The sequence below is a fragment of the Tympanuchus pallidicinctus genome, unplaced genomic scaffold (assembly GCF_026119805.1).
Source record: "Tympanuchus pallidicinctus isolate F22 unplaced genomic scaffold, pur_lepc_1.0 scaffold3, whole genome shotgun sequence".
Taxonomy (NCBI): Eukaryota; Metazoa; Chordata; class Aves; order Galliformes; family Phasianidae; genus Tympanuchus; species Tympanuchus pallidicinctus.
The window spans coordinates 80633290-80656151 of NW_026294747.1; the positions used below are offsets into that span (position 1 = coordinate 80633290).

General features: G+C 38.3%; 1 protein-coding gene across 5 annotated transcripts in view; it reads left to right on the top strand.

Moving 5' to 3' along the window:
• Nucleotides 1-22862, top strand: part of CDK14 (cyclin dependent kinase 14) — a 306835-nt gene that overhangs the window by 191952 nt on the left and 92021 nt on the right. For all 5 annotated transcript variants that reach the window (XM_052696727.1, XM_052696729.1, XM_052696730.1 and 2 more), the window contains 2 exons: nt 10411-10474; nt 22043-22091. In XM_052696727.1, coding sequence (XP_052552687.1) covers nt 10411-10474; nt 22043-22091 — 113 coding nt within the window. The remainder of the gene's footprint in view (nt 1-10410; nt 10475-22042; nt 22092-22862) is intronic.

Here is a 22862-nt window from a genome sequence, read left to right on the forward strand (position 1 = left end):
CCACTGCTTCACTTGACTCCATGTGGCTGCATGAATCTATTCAGAATTGAGATTATTGCAAGATCAAGACCTTGACTGGCAAAATAAGAGCTGGGTGATGTGATCTGATTCAAGTATCACACTGTTATGTGGTGCTGAGCACCAGGCTTAATATATAGGTCTTGGTGTAGGTTATCTTCTCAGAATTTTTAGGTGAGAAAAAGAGTTTTCTCTGTATTACCATCCTATTCCAGACTGTGAGCTTGGCAGTTGTTAGCCCCGATGCGATATTCTATCTCACTGGGTACAGCAGCTTTCCTTTGCACTGCAAACGTATTTCTGTCATGTAATGAGCTTCCGTTGTGCCGTGTGTATGTTGTGGCTTGTGCATGAGGGATGACAGGTTCCAATGTAATGTCACAGTGAGATGCACTCATTCCTCGGATGTGCTGTGACTGGGCACCAAGCCAGGGAGGTAGGGTTTCCAGTACCCAAGAAGCACTGTGCTTTGCTGCTCAGAGATTTTGCTCTGGGAAAATGTAGATCAGTTTCTATGCAAACTAAACCATTAGGTTGGGTTGTGGTTCAGTGGTGACCCTGGTCAGGAACGGATCTGATCCTACACATGCTTATTTGTTCCAATCGTTTCAGTTAAACGTTGGTATACTGAAGACATTACATTTTATCTTGAATGTTTTCTTTGCTAATTTTATGATGATTCATAGGAATTGGCATAAGTTTGGTCTGCTATTTATTTAAATAAGCTTTCTGGCTTTAAGCACTCTAGACATCCTAACAAAATGGTGTGTCTTTATTCATGCCAGTAAGGTTGGGCACTGTGACGTTGCTGGGAAGGTGTGTGTGTATGTGAACTGAGCCAGCTTTGTAGTCTTCGAAAAGGGGCAGTGATACAAAAGCATCACTGCTCCTCTGATAAGCTGGTGTTTTGAAAAACTACAACAGCAGCAAAACCTCAGTAGCGCATACCTGGAATTCAAATGAACCAGCTGCTGAGGCAGCACAGCACAGCATGTGGAAGTACATTTCATAACAGCCTCCCACAGGCTTTTGGGTATTTTTTTTTTCTCTCCAGCTTAAAGAAAAAAGTCAGTAAAAAAATCTTGAAATAAATCTTTAAAGAGCATGTTCAGGAAGGGATTATCTTTGGATGGGCTATTCCAAAGGCTTTACAACACAAACGAGGCAGGAAATCTTGCCTGCAGAGTCTTTACCTTTCTGTATATGGTAAATCAGAGCAGATTTTGAAGGATGTGTAAACAAGCATACCTTGTGAGCTAAGGGTTCTTCTGATAGACTGTTACAGTACTCCTTTTCTTTGTGGTGAAGCAAACAATTCTACTCCCAAACAGTAAGAAAGATAGCTATTAGCACAGAAATAAGAAGCAGGTGCTTCTTTGCATATATTAACAGCAAGGTCGTCCTTAGTGAAGACTTTCCATCTCTGTTGTTGGTTTGCTTACAAGTGGTAGTGATAGAAGAGCAGTCTCTTCTTCTTGGAAGAAAGGAAGAAGGGAAGAGAAATCTGTTGAGGTCAGCAGTAGTCTTAGGCACGAATTTTCTTCCCAGCTCTTTCTTAATCCACAGTTTCAAGGTACGCAAAAGTTTTCAAATTCTTTTGTATTAAGACTCGGTCTCATCCTATTGAGCTGCTGTATAGATTCTGTAAAAGAGACACCATGGTTTAAGTTCAAAGACTTTTTATTCTGATGATTTGATTGTTTCCTGACTGAGGAAGATCCCTCAGCCTGGTGGCTGGGAAAACTGGAAGGACAGGACCTCAGCTCTGCTGCCTCAGCCCATTTGGGCCTGGCAGAGCCCTGACAAAGGAGCCCTCTTTTCACTTCGGAGCTAAACAGAGTCTCCTTTTCTTATGTGCTGCAGTTTCAAATTGAATTCTTGCATGTTTTCACTGGTTTGAGGAAAAGTACAGTCTCTGTCAGGAGTTCACCTTTTTCCCACCTCCTGCTGCTTATTTCAGATTCTCTCTGCAACACAGATCCATTTGTTTTCTCAATAAGTTTTTCAGATCTTGTTTTCTTAATGTTTTTAGTCTCATTCATGGGAATGTTTTATTATGAATCACTGTGTCAGAAACCAGTTTCTTCCACCATAATGAACCTTAATGAAGGCAGAGTGTTGTAACAAGATGTGCTGATTAGCTTTAGGAAGAGGGTGCTGTAGTCCAGTACAAACTGTTTCACAGCGGCTTTTTTGTCTCATTGTGAAATTTAGAGGAAATGATTCTGGCTTTGATTTCTCTCTAATTTAAATTGGATTATGGACAGAATTATTTTCTAACAATCATCTCATTGATAGAGCTATTTCTGTGGTTCAAAGTAAGATATTTATTTAGCAGATCCTTTCTGGAATAAACTAAACTGTCCCCTGGCTGAACGCTGACAGGCCAAACCTTGGCAGTGCATTTTTAAATGGGGGAGGTTTGCATTTTATCCTGTGCTGTCCATCTGCAGCAGGCTTGCTCTGCCTCAGTGCCTGCCCTGCCCTTGACACGGGGAGCAGGAACAGCCTGGCAGAGGAGCAGGGCTGGGAAGTCCCTGGTCCTTCTCCCGTCAGGTGGCAGAGGTGCCTCGCTGGCAGTGTCCCCCAGAAAGGTAGCTTCGGTTACATCAGGAATGAAGAGAGCTCTGAGTTTCTTTATTTGTGCTGCAAAGAGAGCAGAAGCAGTGTTGGGGTAAAACTAAATTTTTCATATATAAAGCTACTCAAATATTTTTTAAATGCACCAAGTAAGCTTGGGAAAATCATATACTGAATAAGTTTCCCAGATGTATACACAGACTGGGAGAAGAACTCCTTGAGAGTAGCCCTTCTAAGGAGGACTTTGGGGTTCCTGATAGATGAAGAACTTAGCATGAGCCAGCAGTGTGCACTTGCAGCCTAGAAGGCCAATGATATACTATGCTATGCATCAACAGAGTGGTGGTCAGCGGGGAGAGGGAGGGGATTCTCCCCTCTGTTCTGACCTTGTGAGTCCCCATCTGGATTACATCTGGGCCTGGCAGCCCTGGCACAAGAAAGATGTGGAGTTTTTAGAGAGAGCGCAGAGGAGGGCTGGGAGGATGCGCAGAGGGCTGGAGCAGCTCTCCTACAAAGACAGGCTGAGGGAGCTGGGCTTCTTCAGTCTGGAGAATAGAAGGCTCCTGATAGTGGCCTTCCAATATTTAAAAGGATCATATAAGCAGGAGTGAAATCACCTTTTTACACAGGTAGATAGTCATGTGGCAAGGGGGAACATTTTTAAACAAAAGATGGGGAATTAGATTTTATATGAAGGGAACATTTTTCACTCAGAGGTTGCTGAGGCTCTGACACTGCTGCCCAGAGAGCAGTGGGTGCCCCATCCCTGGAGGTGCTCAGGGCCAGGTTGGATGAAGCCCTGGGCAGCTGAGATGGTGGGGGGCAACTCTGCCCATACCAGGGAGATGGAACCAGATGATCTTCCAGGTCTTTTCCAACTCAAACTATTCTATGATTCTGCGATTCCTGTTAAGACTTTGTTGTATTTTGCTCCAGTGGGAAAAAGCTTCTCAATAACAGTTGGGTCTTCTACTGTTTCAAATGCTTCATTCTTGGTCTATGATGGAGCTAAAAGCACAAACATTTGTTGAATTTGATATTTTTTTAATCAATGTGTTTTGTTAAAACTCTGGGGGGTGGGAGTGTTGATATTAATTTCATGTTTTGCTTCCCTCATCCATACTAGCACGTTACCTAAATGTTTTTTTAAGCCAGCTTCATTGTAAATCACTCCTTATGTTCAAAGCAGCTGTTTTTATTAATTCCTTATAACGTAACAATGATATTCCACTTAATGCCTGAAGGAGCTGGCATCTTACCATAGGTGCACGTGATTTGGTTCCTTTTTCACATTAGAGAATAAGCCTCAGTAACTTTTGTTTTTCATAAAACAGCATCAGTTCATTGTACAGGAGAAACAAGCTTATTAGTTTCTCTTGTTTTATCTTAGTTTTCTTAGTTTTCTCTCAGTTTTCTCTTTCTATTTTTCTTGCTATAGCTGTTGTTTAGCAGGTGCTACTTAGAGCTCTTTTCATATTTATATTTTATTCTGTTTGTTCTGTTATGACAAAACACTCACAAAATAACTTGCAAAAGAAATACTCCAATCAACTTGATTTCTAAGCACTTTTTTTTCTTTTAAATTCTGGATTCTGACTTAGTGTCCTGAATGAATGCAGATTATATTAAATTTGTTCTGCAAAATATTTCATACGATGTTCCTTCCTTTTACCAGATATCATCACTTAAAGCTTATTTTATGATTTTGGTAGTTTTAAAGGGACATAAGGAAGCAAAAAATACAACCTGCTTTCTACAAGAAAACAAGAATTTGAAAATCTAATTTTGTCAGTAGAGAATTACGGGATGTTGTTTATTAACATTTTCATTCTGAAGAGGAATCATATGAGAAACATTACATCGTATTCTGTATGTTTAATATGTTTGGCTGGTATTTTCTTTCTTACCTGTATGGGGATAATGGAGAGCTGCTTTGATGACAATTGACTGAAAAAATACAGCAAGATTTGTAAGTATGAAAAATCATTTGTACCAAAATACAGGTTTCAGGCTCTGAAGAAGTGTTTTATGCATAGGAGGAGAGGCCTTTCAGTTGCTTTAACTTTGATCTAATATGAAATTCCAGATTTGGGATTGTGTGTAATTTTTGCCATACATTTAAAGAAGAAAGACTTCAGAATTTTAAATCTTGATAACAGTGGTCCTTGAGAGGAAGTTTTTGTTTCTAGTAAATCCCAATAAACATATTATTGTAATACTTGCTGATAGGCTTTTTCTGTAGAGAAAATATGTTTACTTTATTGTTCCAGTCGGATTCTTGGACTATTCAGTGCCTTCTCTGAGTTAAAATATATTCATCCTCTAACAAAAGTGGAAGTGCATTACATAAACTGAGAGATACATTGTCCCTTAAGGAAACTGAACAGCTAAGCTCCCAAAGTGAAGAAAAGACCGTTACTAAGACTATTCCATTTCTGCCTCTGTCTTCCGGATATTAAACTTGACACTCAGCTGTCATCCGCTGTGCCCAGGAGAGACTAGAAGGGAGCGTAGCTGCAGTTGTCAGTCAGCAGACTGAGTCAGCATGCATAATACACAAATAGTTGCTGAATTTTGCTTAACCCATTAGCAAAATGTGAGCTGAAGGACAAAGTTCCTCCTTCAATCCTCACTACTCACTTTGCGCTCACTGACATTACCAGCTGGTACTGCAGGGCTTTGCTGATGGTAGAGGATGTGGTTAAGGTGTAGCTAACAGTGAACACTCAGTGAATGCAGTGAACAGTGAATGCAGGACTGGCTGGATCAGCTGGGCGAAGTCTTGTCACCAGGAAAAAGAGATCATGTGAGTTTGTCTTTTTGCAAATGCAAGATTGCCCATTCAGAAGCCCTATGAGTGGTGGAGCATCATGGAATTTGCCCTGATTATCAAGAGCCAGATCTAAACAGCTAACTTACCTTTGTCCAACCAAAATGGAAAGGGCGCCTGGTGTTTTGACTAAGTTGGAAGTTTGGGAGTTTCACTAGAAATGTGTAGTTTGGATGAATGTAGCAGATTTTTGTTGAAAAACAGAATGCCAGAGGCCTCTGTATCTCACTAAAAAGAAAGAGATTGATGATTTGGAAGTAACTCTACAATGCTTATTCTTGTATTCTCTTAATAAGTTCAGTTCCTCAGACAGATCTCTCCTATGGTGTCTGACAGCCCAGAGCTCACACTAAATGCAGTAAGACTTACTCAGGGAATGAATAGGAGGACAATCTTGATGACCTTTGGAAAGAAAAATTAAAAAAAAAAAGAAAAAAAAAAAGAAAACATTCTTACAAACAGTTTGTAACTCATTCTAGTTTAAATTCTAAGGTCTTTTCATTAAAGAAAAAGTATGATTCACTGTCCTGGTATTTATTTTTTACTAAACTTTGTTCACCAAGTTGACCTAATAAGAAAAGACTTGAAAATTCAGCAAATTGCTTAGCCTAATTTCCATATTTTTTTCTGAGGAAAGGCATCTCATTTGCATGCTGATCTTGTTTTTCATTCTGCTTTGTTGCTAGAAATCCCTGAATAATCCACTAGCTGCACATTTTTGTCTTGTTAAAATCCAGACCATTGCTTTACTTGAATATCATTGTATTTAGCACTATTTCAAGAATGTATGGCTTGATACATTCAAAAGTTGTACTAGAAATGAAAATAATTTTTTTTCTTTTTTTACTAATTGTGGCACTAGAGAAAGAGCTGGTGGGAAAGATTGCACTAGTGCTCATCTCACAAGAGAATCAGGTGACTTCATTGGACAAATAGTTAGCCGGAATGACCTTATTACATGGATGTAACAGGGAATGCTTTCTAAGCAGAATGCAGGAGTTCACAGCTAATTGTGCTGATAGATTGGCATAATGCTCACCATAAAATAATGATTCCCTTGCACACAAGGGAGCACGTTCATGAGGTGAATTATGAGTCTTTGTAAAATAAGATGTAAAAAGCAAGCAACTTATTTCTTTTATCAAAAAGTTACAGAAATACAGTAGACCTTAATGCATTTGTGTTGTGTTTCCTGGGCAATCTGTCTATTTTATGCTTGTATATGGATATCGGAACAGCAGGTTCTGTTTTCATAACTTTCCATGTATTGTTGCTGCCAAACCGTAACAGCATCAACTCACAGTGAGGGTATTTGGCCCTCAGTACCCTCATGCACTGGAAATCTGTTATTTTCATATAAATAGATTTCTCACCATGCAAATTAGATCAGAATCTAATCTTGATTTTGAACATCAAATTTCAAATGACAAATTAAGGTCATTTTATCTTGTTTGTTAGGGAATAAATGAGTTCAGGGTGTTTTTTCATGTTGTAATTGTATGTATTGTGGAACAGTAAAACCTCATGAGGGCATGGACTTTTCATTAGAGAAGCTATAACCCTCCTGGCCTGTGGCAAACACTAAATCCATTCCAAATTTGAGATTTGTAGGGGTTTGCTTTGTTTTGTGTAGGTAATTCAATTAAAAATAGGATATCAAAGAATACAAGTTGAATCTTTATCTTGCTGATATGCAGATTATGATTAGAAAAAATATGAGTTAGTCTTATTTTTTCCAAACAATTCCCAGTAATAAATATAAGACTACTTCCATTCTTAAACAGGGGCTTGAATTATGCGACAGCAGTGTTTATTTTCTTGTTTCTGGAATCTGTGTGAAACTGAAAGGGAAGATGTTAGTACGTAGAAAAGACTGAACTCTTGGTGGCATGCTTGGGATGAGAAGTGGTTGCCCGCGCAAGAATGGTCACAGCTGTGAGGTCAGCCACAAAGTAACAGCATTAGGTGGATGTCCAGCAGACTGTCTCCTGTATCGTCCACAGCAGTTGCAAATCCTTCATGTAATCAGATTTACCTGCAGTGCCAAGGTGTTGACAGTGGTAGGGTCTGGACAAACACTCTTAACAGCTATGGGATGGTGTTCAGAAGTAAAACCAGATTGTTTGGCTCTGCTTTCCTTCTTCAGATTGGTCCCTTAACTCTCTTTTGCAAGCTGAAAACCAAGGAGATCATCCACTTTATTGTGATGTGAACTCTCATTTCTTTGCTTATAGCAGATGTCAAAACTCATCACTTTAAGTTGCCTGATACCTGCTCATCAAAATGGGATGGATTGCTGCATTACTTGCGCAAAGTGCTGCCTACAAATCACTTTATAGTGACATACCTGTGAGCAGTGATTGTTTCATTTTATTAAGAACACAGTTGTTTCCCTGCTGCCTTCTCCTCCTTACTTGTTGATTGATAGTCACATATTGTGAATTTCTGCATTCTGCATGTTAATATGTGTATGGAATAAGGATGATCTTTCTGGTGTTTGTACAAAGAATTGAAATACAGGCACTGGATCACTGCCTGAACTACCAGCTGCTCCTACCTGGAAATGGCAGGCATTTAGATGATAGAAAAACCTGGTTGTTTCTAAACTGCTGCTACCCTTGACAGAAGGTATCAATGTTGTAGGCAGTCTGAATGCTGCCTTGCACAGTACTCATTTGTAGCTGGCTCTTAAACATTATAACAGCAGATGTGCTGGAATGTTATTAAAGGAATGGTTTGGAAAACTGGTGAAAAAGAACTGTGAGTCACATAATATTCATTACAGAAGTCATCTTCCATCAAGCCCTCCGTTGTTGGGTCTACTGTTCTGTTGAAAATCAGAATTTCCATAGCTCCAAGTTCTACCTTAAATTGTTCTGATAAGTATCCTACTGTAAGCTTCATATTTTGTTAGTGGATTTTAATATTCAGCTTGCAATGACTTAGCTGCCTATATCTCATCTAAAATAAGAGGAAATTGAAAATATGTATTTGAAAAGGTGTGACTAATTTTACTACATTCATAACATTTTGTGAGAGAATATTCCTCTCACTTGCAAGTGGGGCTGCAAAGTGCCGGCCCCATTTCTCAGTTTAAACAAGCAGACTGAAGCAGCTCTGTTTCTAATCCACGGGCTCCCTCTGCTGGTCTGGGTGCTGCTTGGCACCAGCTGTACATGCGCGTCTGAACCGGGGAGGTGAAAGTTACTTACAAAAGCAAATTGATTTAATCGTGTAATAATGGGTCAGCGGTGTCTCTAACTTCTTTTATGTTTAATCATAGCACTGTTAGCAGTAGCACTCAAAGCATTTATAGCAATAATGAAGTGAGCTCTGGTGTTGTGATGATCTGGGTTGAAGGGCAAGGTTTCAAATGCTGATTAGGTCTTGTTTCACAAATACTGACAGCAAGATTCTGCAAATAATATTAACAAATATAATTAGTGAACTTGCATCTCCAAATAACTACATGAATGTATACTGTCTAATTGAAAGGAGACTGATGTCTCTGTTTCTCTGGCACCTTGATGTTCCACTTTCAGTTTGCAATTTCTTGCGAACGGTCCAATTTAGATGTGTTTTCTTCTATTTGAGGCATTAATCATTGTGTAGAGTGTCTTTGCACTACTATTTTCATATTAGAAACAGGCAATACTGTAAATTGCTTAACAAACTTGGTGCCCTGAAGTCATAAAACTCACCTTGTAGTTGTCTCTGCCTAACAAGACACTGCTTCTACTTCAAATTTTTAAGCCAACTTCTAAATAGCATGAAATATTTTTTTTTGCAGTTTTGAAGATTTTTTTTGTGTGTATTTTCCACAGAATTTTTTAAGCATTAACTTATAAACACAAATAGTGTGTTTGTGATGCTCATTTTGTGCTGGAGTAAGTCACTGCACAGTGTCACAGTGACATAAGCTAACAGGATGAAAGATGTATTCAGAAGATCAGTGGTACAGGTAGGGGCAGGACTGGCAGAGAGGTTTTCTATGCTTATGACAATGCAAAATGAGCACAATACAAGTGTGAGATGCATTCACTTCACAAAATCAAGTCTTTATTCCAGGGTCTGAGCTTACAGCAAATACTGAAAACAGTCCCTAGGATTTTCATTGATGTTAGAAGCTGTATGAAAATTTGTAACAGGGAAGATCGCACAGGAGAGCTTCCAAATTCTGCAATTCATTTAGAATCCCATTTTTAGAGCTGCTATTTCAGATGTTCCTCCCAGACACACTTAAAGTGAGCACTGTCACTTATGTATCATAAAGTAAAAACAATTGTGGAAGAATTAAATATAGCTGCTCTCTCAACTAATTTATCTTTTGTGCCAAAGACACCAGGAGTTGAACTTTTCATGCAGGCAAAGAAGATAAGATGGAAGTGAGAAGTGTTAAGCTCTTTCCTGCTAACAGTTAGTCTGATTTGTGCTACAAGCTGAAGGGAATAGAAACAAAACACAATTTATGAGTCAATAATTTCTGTATTTTCTAAAATGTCACTTGTTCTAAGCTTACTACATCCATTTAAAATGACAGCTAATCTCAGCATGTTGCTATTCACACCATGTTCTTAGTCATCTGTTTTATCATCTGTATAAATCTTCTATCCTGACATCTGTTACTAAGTGTCTGTTCAGTTAAGTTTACAGGGATTGAAATTATTTCCAAGGTCAAAAATTTAGCCTGTGTAACATCAGCATTCTGCATCATACGAGTAGCTTGAACTAGTCAGTGGAAAGTAGCTTTAACATGTATTAGTCAAGCAGGTTGTCTGATGCAAACATACCATCATTTACTAGCTCCAATGGTACCTTGTAACCACAGTAACTTTTAGCTTTTTGTACCCCTAATAATTAAGCCTATATACAATTTAGATTTTGAGGTACACTGAGCTCTTTGGAGGAATGGCTTTTTGCAATGCAATGAATCATCATGATTTCCCATTAAAGCTGCTTGTTTCTTTTTCTGTTGTGCACAGGTACTTGGAACACCAAATGAAGATACATGGCCTGGAGTCCACTCATTACCCCATTTCAAACCAGGTAGGTCTAAATATCACATTCATCTGCGTTTTCCTTTACCTGAAAATACAGGTTAAGGAAACAGATAATTCCTGCCTACATTCTAGGAACTTGCTCATGAAAGCATCCCTTGTGTTTTTTTGGCAGCTCCTAATTTACTAAAGAACCTCCACAATGTTCAAAATGACCTGAATTTGGCGCAGAAACCATAATGCACATTTTCTTGCTCCTCACTATTTATTATGCTCAAGATGTTGTTATTTTGTTTGATTGTTTTTTTCCTTTTGCTCTCTTTTGCTTTTTCTCCTGTTTATTACAAAATAAGCCCTGACCTCTTTGCATTCCTCTGCTATGTTTTGCTACTGAGCATCATAACTTGGCAGGCTGATTCCCAATTAGCTTTACTTTTCCACAGACCACTCTGAACTTTAAGGAATACTGAAGGAAACCAAAGAAGAGGGGAAAGACTTAGTGAAACCTGAAGCTACTACTAGATCATCTGTTAGTACCTTTCTACAAGTTACTTTTTTTAGTGGGTGCTATAATCTGAGTTGTCACAGTCTACAACTATTACTGAATATTTACCACCTGATACATTTGTGCAAAAAGAAGCAAAGAGTTCCCTAGAGACTTATAAGTAGAAAGTCACCTTCATTATGCTACAATGAAGTTTGATGTGGGGCCTGTGCTCCGTCAGTACAAATGACGTCGTTGACAGAATTAATTCAGCACTTACATTTCAGATATCTTGCTCCTTGCATGCCTAAGGGCTCTCAGTAGGCTCCTGGTTCTTCTTTACTGCAGACAGTGTTCCCTTTAGCTTTGTCATAAACTCTGAAAACTTGATATTCTGTGTCATTTAAGACTAATTTCCAAGTCTTCTTATATGTCCAATTTAGAGAAAAAGATTCCTCTTTCATTCCAGCATGTCTTGTTCATTAGACTTGCAGTATTGTAATGGCAACTCTGGCTATTTCTGGTGGGTGGTAAGGCGGAGAACTTGAAAAGGACAGAGATCAAGGCAGGTCTAAAAATGACAGAAACATTGTTGGTTTTCTTCTGGTAATAAAACAAAGCTTTGAGAAAAGGACAGGCAGACATTTTTGCACACTTCCACACAGCTTTTCAGTCTCTGCCCTACTTGGTCTTATTGCTGTGTAGTTACACAATCATAGAATCATAGGGATTGGAAGGGACCTCTGGAGATCATCAAGTCCAACTCCCTGCTAGAACAGGTTCTCTAGAGTAGGCTGCAAAGGAAAGCATCCAGGCAGGTTTTAATATCTCCAGATATTCAGACTCTACAGCCTCCCTGGGCAGCCTGTTCCAATGCTTGTAATTCACAAAATAAAGAATTTTTTTTCATGTTTGCATGGAACTTCGTATGTTCCAATTTGTACCCATTGCCTCTTTGTCTGTTGCTGAGCGCTGCAGAAAAAGAGCCTGGCCCTATCCTCCTGACATCCTTAGATACTTGTGTTGCTAACATCCCCTCTCAGTCTTTTCCATGACTCACCAGTGCAGAGTAGAAAGGGACAATCACCTCACTCAACTTGTTGGCCACACCTTTTTATAATGCACATATGCATTATAGTATACATTCCTGCATATATGCAATTCATAGTATTCTTCCTAAATTAGTGTGAATTAAACTTTTTAAGTATTCAAGACTTTGTGTTTCTCATTTCTGTTACTGATTAATAAGTGAGTCCACTCGCAGAATCCTTACAAAAATTTAGTGGTCTTTAAAAACATTTCAAAGATACAGCTTTTATCCAAGGAGATTAAAGAAAAGGAGAAAACCTGGAGATGCTGATGTACGTTCTATGAATTTATTTTCCTTCACATCCTGCATTCAAGAGTTTTGAACAGTAGATGGCAGCCAAGAAACTTCCTGGCTTAATTCTTCTTTGCTTTTTAATTGTCTTTAGGAATGTGGGTTTATTACCACAGAACATCAGGAAATAAAAACACAGTGCATATTCCATTAAATCTAATTTTTAGACAGGCATTGTGTTAGACTGTCCCAGAATTTTGCCAGCTGTGAGTGTAAAATACTTATAAAAATGGGGAAAGGAGGGAAGGTGCCCCTGAATCAGAACATGGTCATTTGGTATTTTCACATTTCTGCTCAATGTACTCTTCTTTCAGATCCTTTTCACCTCTGAAGTATGCAGATCTGCAAGTTAGAGTAATTGTTATCCCATGGCAATTGCTTAATGATTCTAGGACCTGTTAATACAAAGTGCTGAGCTCTTATTTCTATATACTGTGGAGGTCTAAGAGCACTCCAAAGGAAAAAGCCCTTCTTTGTAGTTGCTTGAAACACATATTGTGTTCTACATTCCCTTTGTGTCTTGGTTTAAAAAATAAATAAATAAAAAATACAGTAATAGAAAAAATAATCTAACTGGACAACCAAAATTTGGTCTAAATACCCCAAGAGTAATAGGACTTTATGCTGGTAGAACTTGAAATTGTGAGAGCAGCAAAAGACATCTCCTCTGGGATCACACCAGGATACTAGCAGCAGGTTCTGCACAGTGTTCTGACCCATGGACTGTGCTGGATTTACACTGTGTGCTCATGCTGATGGGGTCAGTGGAGCTCTTTAGGCATGGATATCAGGTGCTCTGTTGCTTCTGAAGAAAAAGATTTCCTTTGTGCCATTCTGTGCATGGCAGTTTTCTGTCAGTGGCAAGGCTGACTGGCTCCATCTACCAGTGCTCAGCCAGCCATGTTCCCTTTCCTATTGGTCTGAAATTGTTACACTTTATCTTATGCCCTAGACAAAACATTCTAAGTTTAGGGGATCAAAATACTCTTCTTTCCTGAATAATTTATTAAGAGCAAAGTTGAATGATTTCATTTATTTCTTAGATTAATACATTCAGGATAACTTATTCTTTTCCTTTCCTTAGCCAGAGTGCAGAGTAACCTGAAATGTCTCATCAGCTCTCAACCAATTCCATTATTCTTTAAGATCTGTGAAATTACTGCATTTGATTATACATGATATAGGGTTAAATAACTCCTGTGCTTTGTGTGCCTTTGTGTGGACTGCGAGTTTTAAGACAGCACTGGTGATGAGAGTATCAATGTTTACTCAGGGAAGGTTTTCATGCCATAAACTGAGTTAACCATATAAGTGAGCATAAAACAATGGGATTTAAACAGGACGTATTAGTAGTAACTACTAAAAATAATAATAATAATAAAGTGGCATATTAAATGTCTACAGAGTTGGGAAGACTTATGAGAGCAGAAACAAGATTTCATTGTATTTCTTGTTTGCATAGATATAAATAACTAATTTTTGTGCTGTGATTTGATAGGACGCAGTCCAGTGCTGCAGGGAACTAATCACATTTTAATGGGAGAAACAAGTAATGACTGAAAAACATGACATTAGCCTGTTCTCCCCTAGAGTGGCCAAAGGTCTGATTATTCTGGGAAGCAGCCAGTGTATAAATGGTGATCCCTGACATCTTTATATGCAGGAACTTTTCTGATGCTGAATTAGAGATGCTTTTCTAAGGGTAGCAGTGGGTGGCTCTACATCAGTTAAACTCCTAACCTCAGTAATTTTAACAGTCTGTAACTATGGAAATAAAATGGATGTGATTTGTTTTTACCATAAAAAAGTGAGAAAACAACTTATATGCCTGCTTTGAGATCTTGGATTGCAGTCCATCTCACAAATACTGAAAGTGATATGGGAGATACTTAGATAAAATTTGGCCTATTCTTTGAGTTTATCAAGATCAGCCTCAACCGCTTGTGTTTGCAGACATGCACACAAGCACAAATGCACACATTCTGCTTTGTAAATTGCTTTCATGAATGATCTAAAAAATGCATTTGAAAATTCTGAAATAAATCCTAAATTCTGACCTGGGTTTTACTTCTGTGATTCACTTTCGGCTGTCATGATTGCTACAATCTTGAATGTGTCTTCCTGTACTCAGATACAACCAAAGAAACCCAGCCACTCGGGATCATTGTGAAAAGAACTTATTTGCCCTCACATAGAAGGCAGTTTGAGTAAATTACAAGATGGAACAGTGTTCTAAAACATGCTGCTTCTTTGCCAGCCTTATAGAACCATAGAATCATTAAGGTTGAAAAAGACCTCTAAGATCATCTAGTCCAACTGTCCACCTACCTCAAATATATCCCTCTAAATCATGTTTCTAAGCACAGCATCTGCACATTTCTTGAATACCTCCAGTGGTGGTGATTCCACCACTTTCATGGGTAGCTCATTCCAGTAGCTGACCATTCTTGCAGAAAATAAATTTTTCCTAGTATCTAATATGAATCACCCCTGGTGCGGCTTGAGGCATTACCTCTAATCCTATCACTGTTGTGTGGGATAAGAGGCAAACCCAACCTTAGCATAAACTCCTTTCAGGAAGTTGTAGAGAACTATAAGGCCTCCCCTCAGCCTCCTCTTCTCCAGACTAAGCAATCTGGGGTCCCTCAGTAGCTCCCCATAAGACTTGTGCTCCAGGCTCCTCACCACCTTTGTTACCCTTGGAACACACTTCAAGGCCTCAGTGTCTTTCTTTTTGTGAGTGGCCCAGAACTGAACACAGTACTCAAGGTGCAGCCTCACCAGAGCTGAGTAGAGAGGGATGATCACCTCTCCGGTGCTGCTAGCTATGCTACCTCTGATACAAACCAAGATGCCACTGGCGTTCTTGGCCACCTGGGCATATTGCTGGCTCAAGTTCATCCAAGCGCTGACCAACACTCCCAGACTCTTTTCCTTTTCACATCTGAATCTTCCTGGGTTTTGTATTATTCTTTCCATCTACATTAAATCTCCCATTTTTCCTAGTCTAGACTCTAATTTCCTTTTCTCTCCAGCCATTTCTGATGGATTCAGAGTCTCTTCCAAATAATTGAGCAAGATAAGCCACTCATACTGACATCCACACTTAATTTTCCACTCTTCCTACGTTGTCAATTTTTGTGGAATTGTTGATGTGTAATATCCATACTGGGAAGTTGAATTGGGATTTGGCAGAAGATCCTGTCACTGAGGAAAGGGGTAGAAGTCAGAACAGAAGATAAACAAGGTGATGCTGACCATTAAGAGACGTTAACTGTCAAGGAGGGTGGTTTGCAATATTCAGTGTGTGCGCCTCAGTATACAATACTATCTCTAGGTGAGAGAAACTTTCATATTTAATCTTGGGCTGGTGATGTGGGAGCCTGAATCTGACTTTGTTCAACAGACTATCAGAAATAATATAAAGTAATATACCTGAAATGGGTGGCTTTTATGAGACAGTAGAAACATCTACAGAGTATTATTGTTTTCTAAAACAGAATCCAGGTGAAGATGAAAACACTTAAGAGAAAGAGACTGTCCTTAAGGAGAAAGCAGAAGGAAACTATGTCGGGAAAACAGCATTCGTAGGAAATATTGCAGTTTCGTGGCAAATGTTATGAAGTTTGCCAGAGATTGATAGAAACTTTGTGGATTTATTATTTATTAAAAAAAAAAAAAAAAAAAAAGTACAACAAAACTCCTGACTGTGTGACTGACAAAATCACTGAAGAGCTGCTGTTCTGACTGAGGAATACCGCTTTGCTTCCCAGATGATCAATAAATATAGATTTAGTTTAGAAATGGGATCTACCTGTATCTTAGCAGCTGACTGATAACCAAGATTTATCAAAGAATTAAGTCTTCATTTAATCCACCCCAGACTGGATTGAGAGAAGAAACTCCTTTGACACAAAGTCATGAAAATACTGCATGTGAGGGCATACAGCTTTTCAAATTTCCGTAACAGTTTTTCAACAAAACCTGTCAACAATTTGTTATACACTGAATCAATATTTTTGCCTGTTTCCATCTAGACTGATGCCAACAAATGTTTCTAGGCAAAGGGAGATTCTCTACTGTTAAGTTGTTAGGGCATTTTCTGGCATACTTTAGTTTATATCTTCCAAATAATTACTTTCAGGCATTCTTTGGGAGTTATCATGGGCAGGAGGCCATCCCCACTAAGGAGGAGGTCTCACACCTATCATGGGGGTGAGGGTATGCTGCAGTAGCACAGACATTGTACAGTGGTTGCAATTTGCAAGTCCCAGCTACATTTCACTTACTGGTATAGGTGTAATCTTAAGGAATTTGAGCATTTGACTCAGAGAGGTATTTGGAAAGAAGAATTGAAATTTCTCTCATTCTTTTTTAGTTTTGTCAAAATTGTAATATTCACCTGTTTTCTCAAGTCTCTGGTATCGATGACCCAAGGGAAGCAGCACTGTTGGTGTTTTCATCAGTCTTGAAATAAAATTGCATCAAACTAAATGTTAAAGTAACTAGTATATATGCAGTGGAGCCAGATAAAAGGCAGAGCCATTTCAGATGGTACTGTAATTCAGTTCAGTACTTTATCTGTACTAGCTAATAAGCTTGACACTTCCTTTCCATACTCAATAGAGACCCTAGAACAGCTTCTCTTGCTTCCTCTGTACACACCTTCTGCTCTGCTCTGTCCTCTCCCTGTTGAAAGAGAGAGGAAGAAAGGAAAAGAGAAAACAAAGTTTAATTCAGTATTACAATAAAACTCCTCTTTTGATTTAACTTCAGTAAAAATTCAAATTGCACAGTAGAGCTGCAGATAGAGCTTGACATTTTTTCTTCAGAATAGACACGTCTTCATGTCTTTAGCTCACATAATGTAAGTGTTTTTTGGATCAAATCTTTAATAAAAATAGCATATCTGAGTTCTACATATCACAGTGCAATGTTAGGCACTTTAGATTTAATTTAAAGAAATGCAAAGAAAACTATTTTAAAGAAATTGTGCAGTAGACTTTTCAAAATATTAATTATGGTGGTATTTAAATCTTTGCATTTAAGCTGATCACATTTGGTTTTAAATACAGAAGAACATTAATCAAGGAATGCATATTAGCCAGTATGGTTTGATTAGCAACATAAAAAATGCCTTGAAGTCAAACTGCATTTTAAATTCTTTGGTTTAGACTGATTATCAATAGTGTTAAAAAGGAGCTAAAAATCAAAATGTAGTCTGTTTCTAATTCTTCTGTAGCTCTTCTTGCCTATTCTATGTTCTTGCAAGGCGAATGTGCCAAAGGTACAATAGTTCATGTGTCTTTCTGACAGATAAAGGAGAATTAAACCTCATTGTGCTTTATGTTACTTAAAATGCAAGTGCTTATTTTTTCAATTCTCACAGCAGACCAGTAGCTCTTCAGTGGTCTGCTAATAAGCTCACTAGTGAGTTCTGCTGAAATTCTCTTCTGTTTGAACCTGCCCTTGATGCAAGGCTGTCAGATGGAGTGTGTTTATCGAGCAGATAATGATGTTTGCAGTGAAGAGCACATAGGTATATATGTGGGCACACAAATATGCATATATAACAGAATTGCTTTAGAGCAATTGTCTAAAGAAAACAAAAAGAAAGTAAGAGGGTAAGAGGCAAGCTCTGTAGAAATATTGTTATTACTAAAACCAGCAAATGCAGCTGGGTGTAATGGATAAGCTTTCTGGCACCAGCTTTATTTATTTATTTTTTTCTTTAGTTTTCTGTATCTTCAAGCTGAAAATAGCTTGGGAGCAGCTGCATGAAAGCATGCTTTTCAATGCATCAGCTTTGTCATATTAACCAGCTCAAGAAATCTCCCTCTCCTACCTCTGGCTGCTCACTTCTAGCTCCATTTTGTGATTGTTATTCTTTCCAGTAGCACTCATTTGTGGGGCAGAGATGTAAAATCCTCTGTGACACAAGAGGCATTGAGTATGTTACGCTAAAAGATCTGAAACAAATAAAAACTCAAATTCATTTGCTGCAGGAAGAATGTTTGTGTACCCAGCATCTCCCAGTGGGCTGGCTTTGGTGTCTGACAGAACAGTGAAGGCTGTCTCTGGGGTGGTCATCTGGAGGTGTGGATGTAGCATGTCAGCCTACAGCTGTGCTACAGTCTGTGCTCTGTTAAATGCTTAAGAGTAAATGGTATGTTACAGGATGATCACGTGATTGGTACTTTGTCACATTAAGGAATATTAATACTGTGTTTTTGTTCTTGTTTCTGCAGTCCTGTGTAAGGTACTCTTTACACTGTGTTTGATTATGAACAACTTCTTAATCAAAATTTAGCTAGCTTGTCTTCTAAGAAGCAAAAGATAGAACACTTCTAGGTGTTATGGGATTTAAATAACAAGTGAGGTCTCCCTTCTTTTGTTACACATAATGACAAATCACCTTTGGCTAGTGAAATATAGCATCCATGCGAAAAGCCAGCTCTTTAACAGTGAGACATGGTAGCTCGTGATGATGATGGTATATATCTGGGATAAAAAATCAGAGGATCAGTATTTGTTTCCTGAATTTGTTTCCAAAAGATTTACAAATATTTAAGTGTTTGCATAAAGTAAGTTAAAATTGTGCTTTTTACTCTGTAGAGCTTACCATGTTTGTCTTCCAATGTTTTTATTCGAAACAAGCATATTTCATAATCGTAATCACAAAATATCTGAACTATAAAGATTCAAAAATACCTTAAATCAAGTCTTAATCTGCAAATGTGCAAATTCTCAATTTTTTTTTAAATTCAGATGTTGATGAGAGTGGCACCTATGACAGCAAGACAGTGTGCTCTGCAGACTTGACAGTGGCTTGTCTGCACTGGGGCATGATTACATGGGTGGGTGATGATGCAAATGTTTATAGGGAACTCCTACTTGAGATCATTTGCCTTATGGTTCTGAGGGAATGGACGTAAGTTTTGGGTTCCTTCTGTAAAGTTGGACTGACCACCTCTTCTGCTGCCTTTTGCAGTATGTGTCAAGCAAATGTTTCCTTTTTTTGGAGGAGCATTCAAGGTAATTCTGCAGTATTACAGGATCTCATACAGTCAAAATCTACCAACTGATATTACTAATTTTTATTATCGAATCTATGGAGCATCTGAAAAATAAATATCAAAATGTTATGAAATGCTTGAAAATATTATAAAATTTAATTTCATACTGTTGGTCACAGTCACAGGCATAGCTTTAAATCCAGTTGTGTTAAATCCATCTAGTAACAACAGACGGGGCATCCATGTAGGTATGTGAAAGTAGTTCATGCTGAAAAGTAACTCAGAGGAAAACTTAGGGATGTAGACTGAATTCCGGTTCTCATTAATTGGACACAGAAAGGAGATTCTCAGATAAAAGGAGGCAATGACCTCTTTATTTGTCTGCATTGTGGCTACCAGGTTGATATTGACAGGCATGTTGTCTGTCAATTATTTTGTTGCCATAATTCAGGACTTTAAAAAATTGAATCATGGTGGAAAAAATCAGTGACAAGACTGTTGTAGCTCCTCTATAAATCAAAATAATTGTTATTCTGTTTTTTATTCTCTGAAGAATGATTACTTAAAGAAAACATTAAGAGCTGGGATGTACAGGAGACTGGCTTAATTGCCACAGCAGTCCCATTTACTCTGTGAAAGTTAACAAAATTCTGGCTGGAGGCATACTCAAAAACTTTGGTAGAGAAAAATGAGAGCTTTATTCGATCGGTGTTTTCCCTTCTTCTGCAGAATTTAAAGAGAGGAGTTTCTAATCTGCTTTAAAGTAGAGGGAAAGAGTTGATATCAGTGCTGAAGAGAAGCATGGTTTGCAGTCACACAGCAAATGAATGGAGGACTCAGGACATTGGCCTCTTATAGAGGGCTTCACCCTTACTGTGTTCTTCCTAGTTTCCCCTCTCACTGCCTGATACATATATGATGAATAAGGTACTTATTTAAAAAGAAAATATAAAGAAGGAAGATCACTTTGAAAAGTTTGTTCATTTTGACTGTGTATGCCCAGAATTTACATAACTGATTCCAATATTTCAGTTTTGTAGTAAAACCTCATCTGGGATAGCAATAGTTTTTCATTTTCTTGCAGAGCTGAAACAGATCTTTGGACCTATAAGCAATTCGGCGAAATATGACTCGGTGCTTCACTGTGAAAATATGCTAAATTGCTTAGAATGAACCTGTCAGTCCTTTAAAAAATAATGTGTATGTAGCTCTGCCAGTATCTGACCTAACCTGAATGAGGCGTGAAATCAAGATCTGTCTTTCCATAGATTTAAGTTAGCTCTTCAGAGATTCTTCAAGCCAGTTCAGTCCTCATTCCACCAAGCACTTCTCTGCACCAACACAGACTACTGTGCGGATCTGCACTGTATTAGCTGAACTCTAATGTGCATCTCAGCCTCATCCAGTACACAGCACTGCCATGCTGCAGACTGTTTCTTTGTCCTGGGTTAGAAGGGACCTCTGAGGTCACCTAGTGCTAACACCCCTGCTACAGGCAGGGACATCTCCCTCTAGACCAGGTTGCTCAAAGTCCCATCCAGCCTGGCCTTGAACACCTCCAGGCTGAGGGCATCCACAAACTCCCTGGGCAGCCTGTTCCAGTGTCTCACCCCCGTCACAGTAAAGAATTTATTCCCGATATCTAATCTAAATCTACCCCTTTTCAGTTTAAAGCCATTTTCCCTCAGCCTGTCACCACATGCCCTTATAAAACGTCCTTCCCCAGTTTTCCATGGGCTCTCTTCCAGTACTTCAGGCATTCTCTTCCCCAGGATGAGGAGCCCCAGTTCTCTCAGTCTGTCCTTACAGGAAGGTGCTCCAGCCCTCTGATGATCAAGCCATTCGCTGCCTAGCCTGTTTCTGTAGATGTATATGTAAAAATACTCTTGTAACTATATGGTACATCTGTTAAATATCATTCTCTTCAGTAGAGTGGAAACAAAATTAAATGTTTTTGTGGGTTTCTTTTTGAATATTTTGTAAATGTGGAGTTTATTCAGGGCACCTAATGACATCATGCCTGGGCAAATGGCCAGAGTGAGTAGTGTGATAAGGCTTCGTGGAAAATGTTTTTATATTCTCCAGCCAAATAGCATATGTTCCTTACTGAGAGGCATTTAGCTCCTGTTCTAAGCATTAGCCGAGTGTGGGCTCTTTAATTTTGCAGCAGTTTTCATAGCATCATTCTTAGATTTTCATGGATCTGGGAGGGAAAGTAATTACATCTGAATAAGCTGCCAACATGTTGCCTCTGCTGGTTATTTGTATGTGTTCTTTAGAAAATGAACTCCTATGTAGCCATCATGTTTTGCGCATCACACAGCCCCACATTAACTCCTCATGGGAACCATGAAAACGTGACAGGTCACAGAGAACTGCATTCATGATTAAGAAAAATAAAACTAATTTTAGATGTCAGGCATCTTTTTTTTTTTTTTTTTCCCTAGCAATCAAAAGTATTTTGAAAATATTTTAACAGTTTCCATTTGTGGTGATGTTGCAGTGAGTGAATTTTTTGTCATGATATCTTGGGTTGTTTTGTTGTTTTTTTTTTAAGAACTTTGTGTTTGCCTGGCAATTGCTTCTGTGTTTTTTTTCTTTCCGTATGTAGGGACTTGAGCTGCTGTAGTTACATAAAAATGGTGAAAACTGACGGTTAATAACTATACTTAAAAAAATAAAAATAGCTGGTTTTAGCATAGATAATTGAATGTACATCTTCTTTTTTTGTTACAGAACGGTTTACACAGTACAGCCCTAAAAGCCTTAGGCAAGCATGGAATAAGTAAGTCATTTTTGTTTTAATTATTTATTATTTTTTTTTACTCTTCAGGGATATGACTCATGCCAATCTGAAGTTATCACAATTAATTTATAATGGCTTTAACTTTTTTAATCGTGGTACATATATAAAATTGCTGAAATATTGTTCTTTCCTGCTTCTGTCAACTTTGAATGTTTTTTGAATTGGCAATTTTCTATAAATAGGGAGAAACTGCATTGCATAGTACTTTATTCATGGGAATGTAAACTAGCAAGGTTGTTGAACTCACTGCAAGATGTTTCATATTGCTTCAGACCATCAGTTTTGAATCTTCAACTATAAGTATGTTGAGACTTTTAAATGATCTGTTTCTAATCAACCTAGAAGGAATTGTTGTTTTCAAGCAATCATCCACCATTGCAGGTTCCTTGCTGTGAGTTAATAGCCATACTGTTGTATATTTTAATTAATTTGACTGAGAAAGTCAATGTGAATTTACTTTATTTTTTTCTTTAATATTTCCTGAAATTTGTTGCGTTTATGTCAAATGGCTGCTGATATAAAGGTGTTGTGCTCCAAATCCAGAAACATTGCCTACTGAACCAGGAGTGCCTAACCCACCATGTGTGTGAAGTTTACTAGATTTCTCAGCACATGCAGATTCTTTGTAGGCAGAATATTTGACCTCCTACACTTTGAAGAAAACATATACTGTTTCAGTTGAATGAGTAGAGTAATAACTACATCAACAAATTTTCTGGACAGAAAAAATCAGAATTTTTCTCCTCCTTT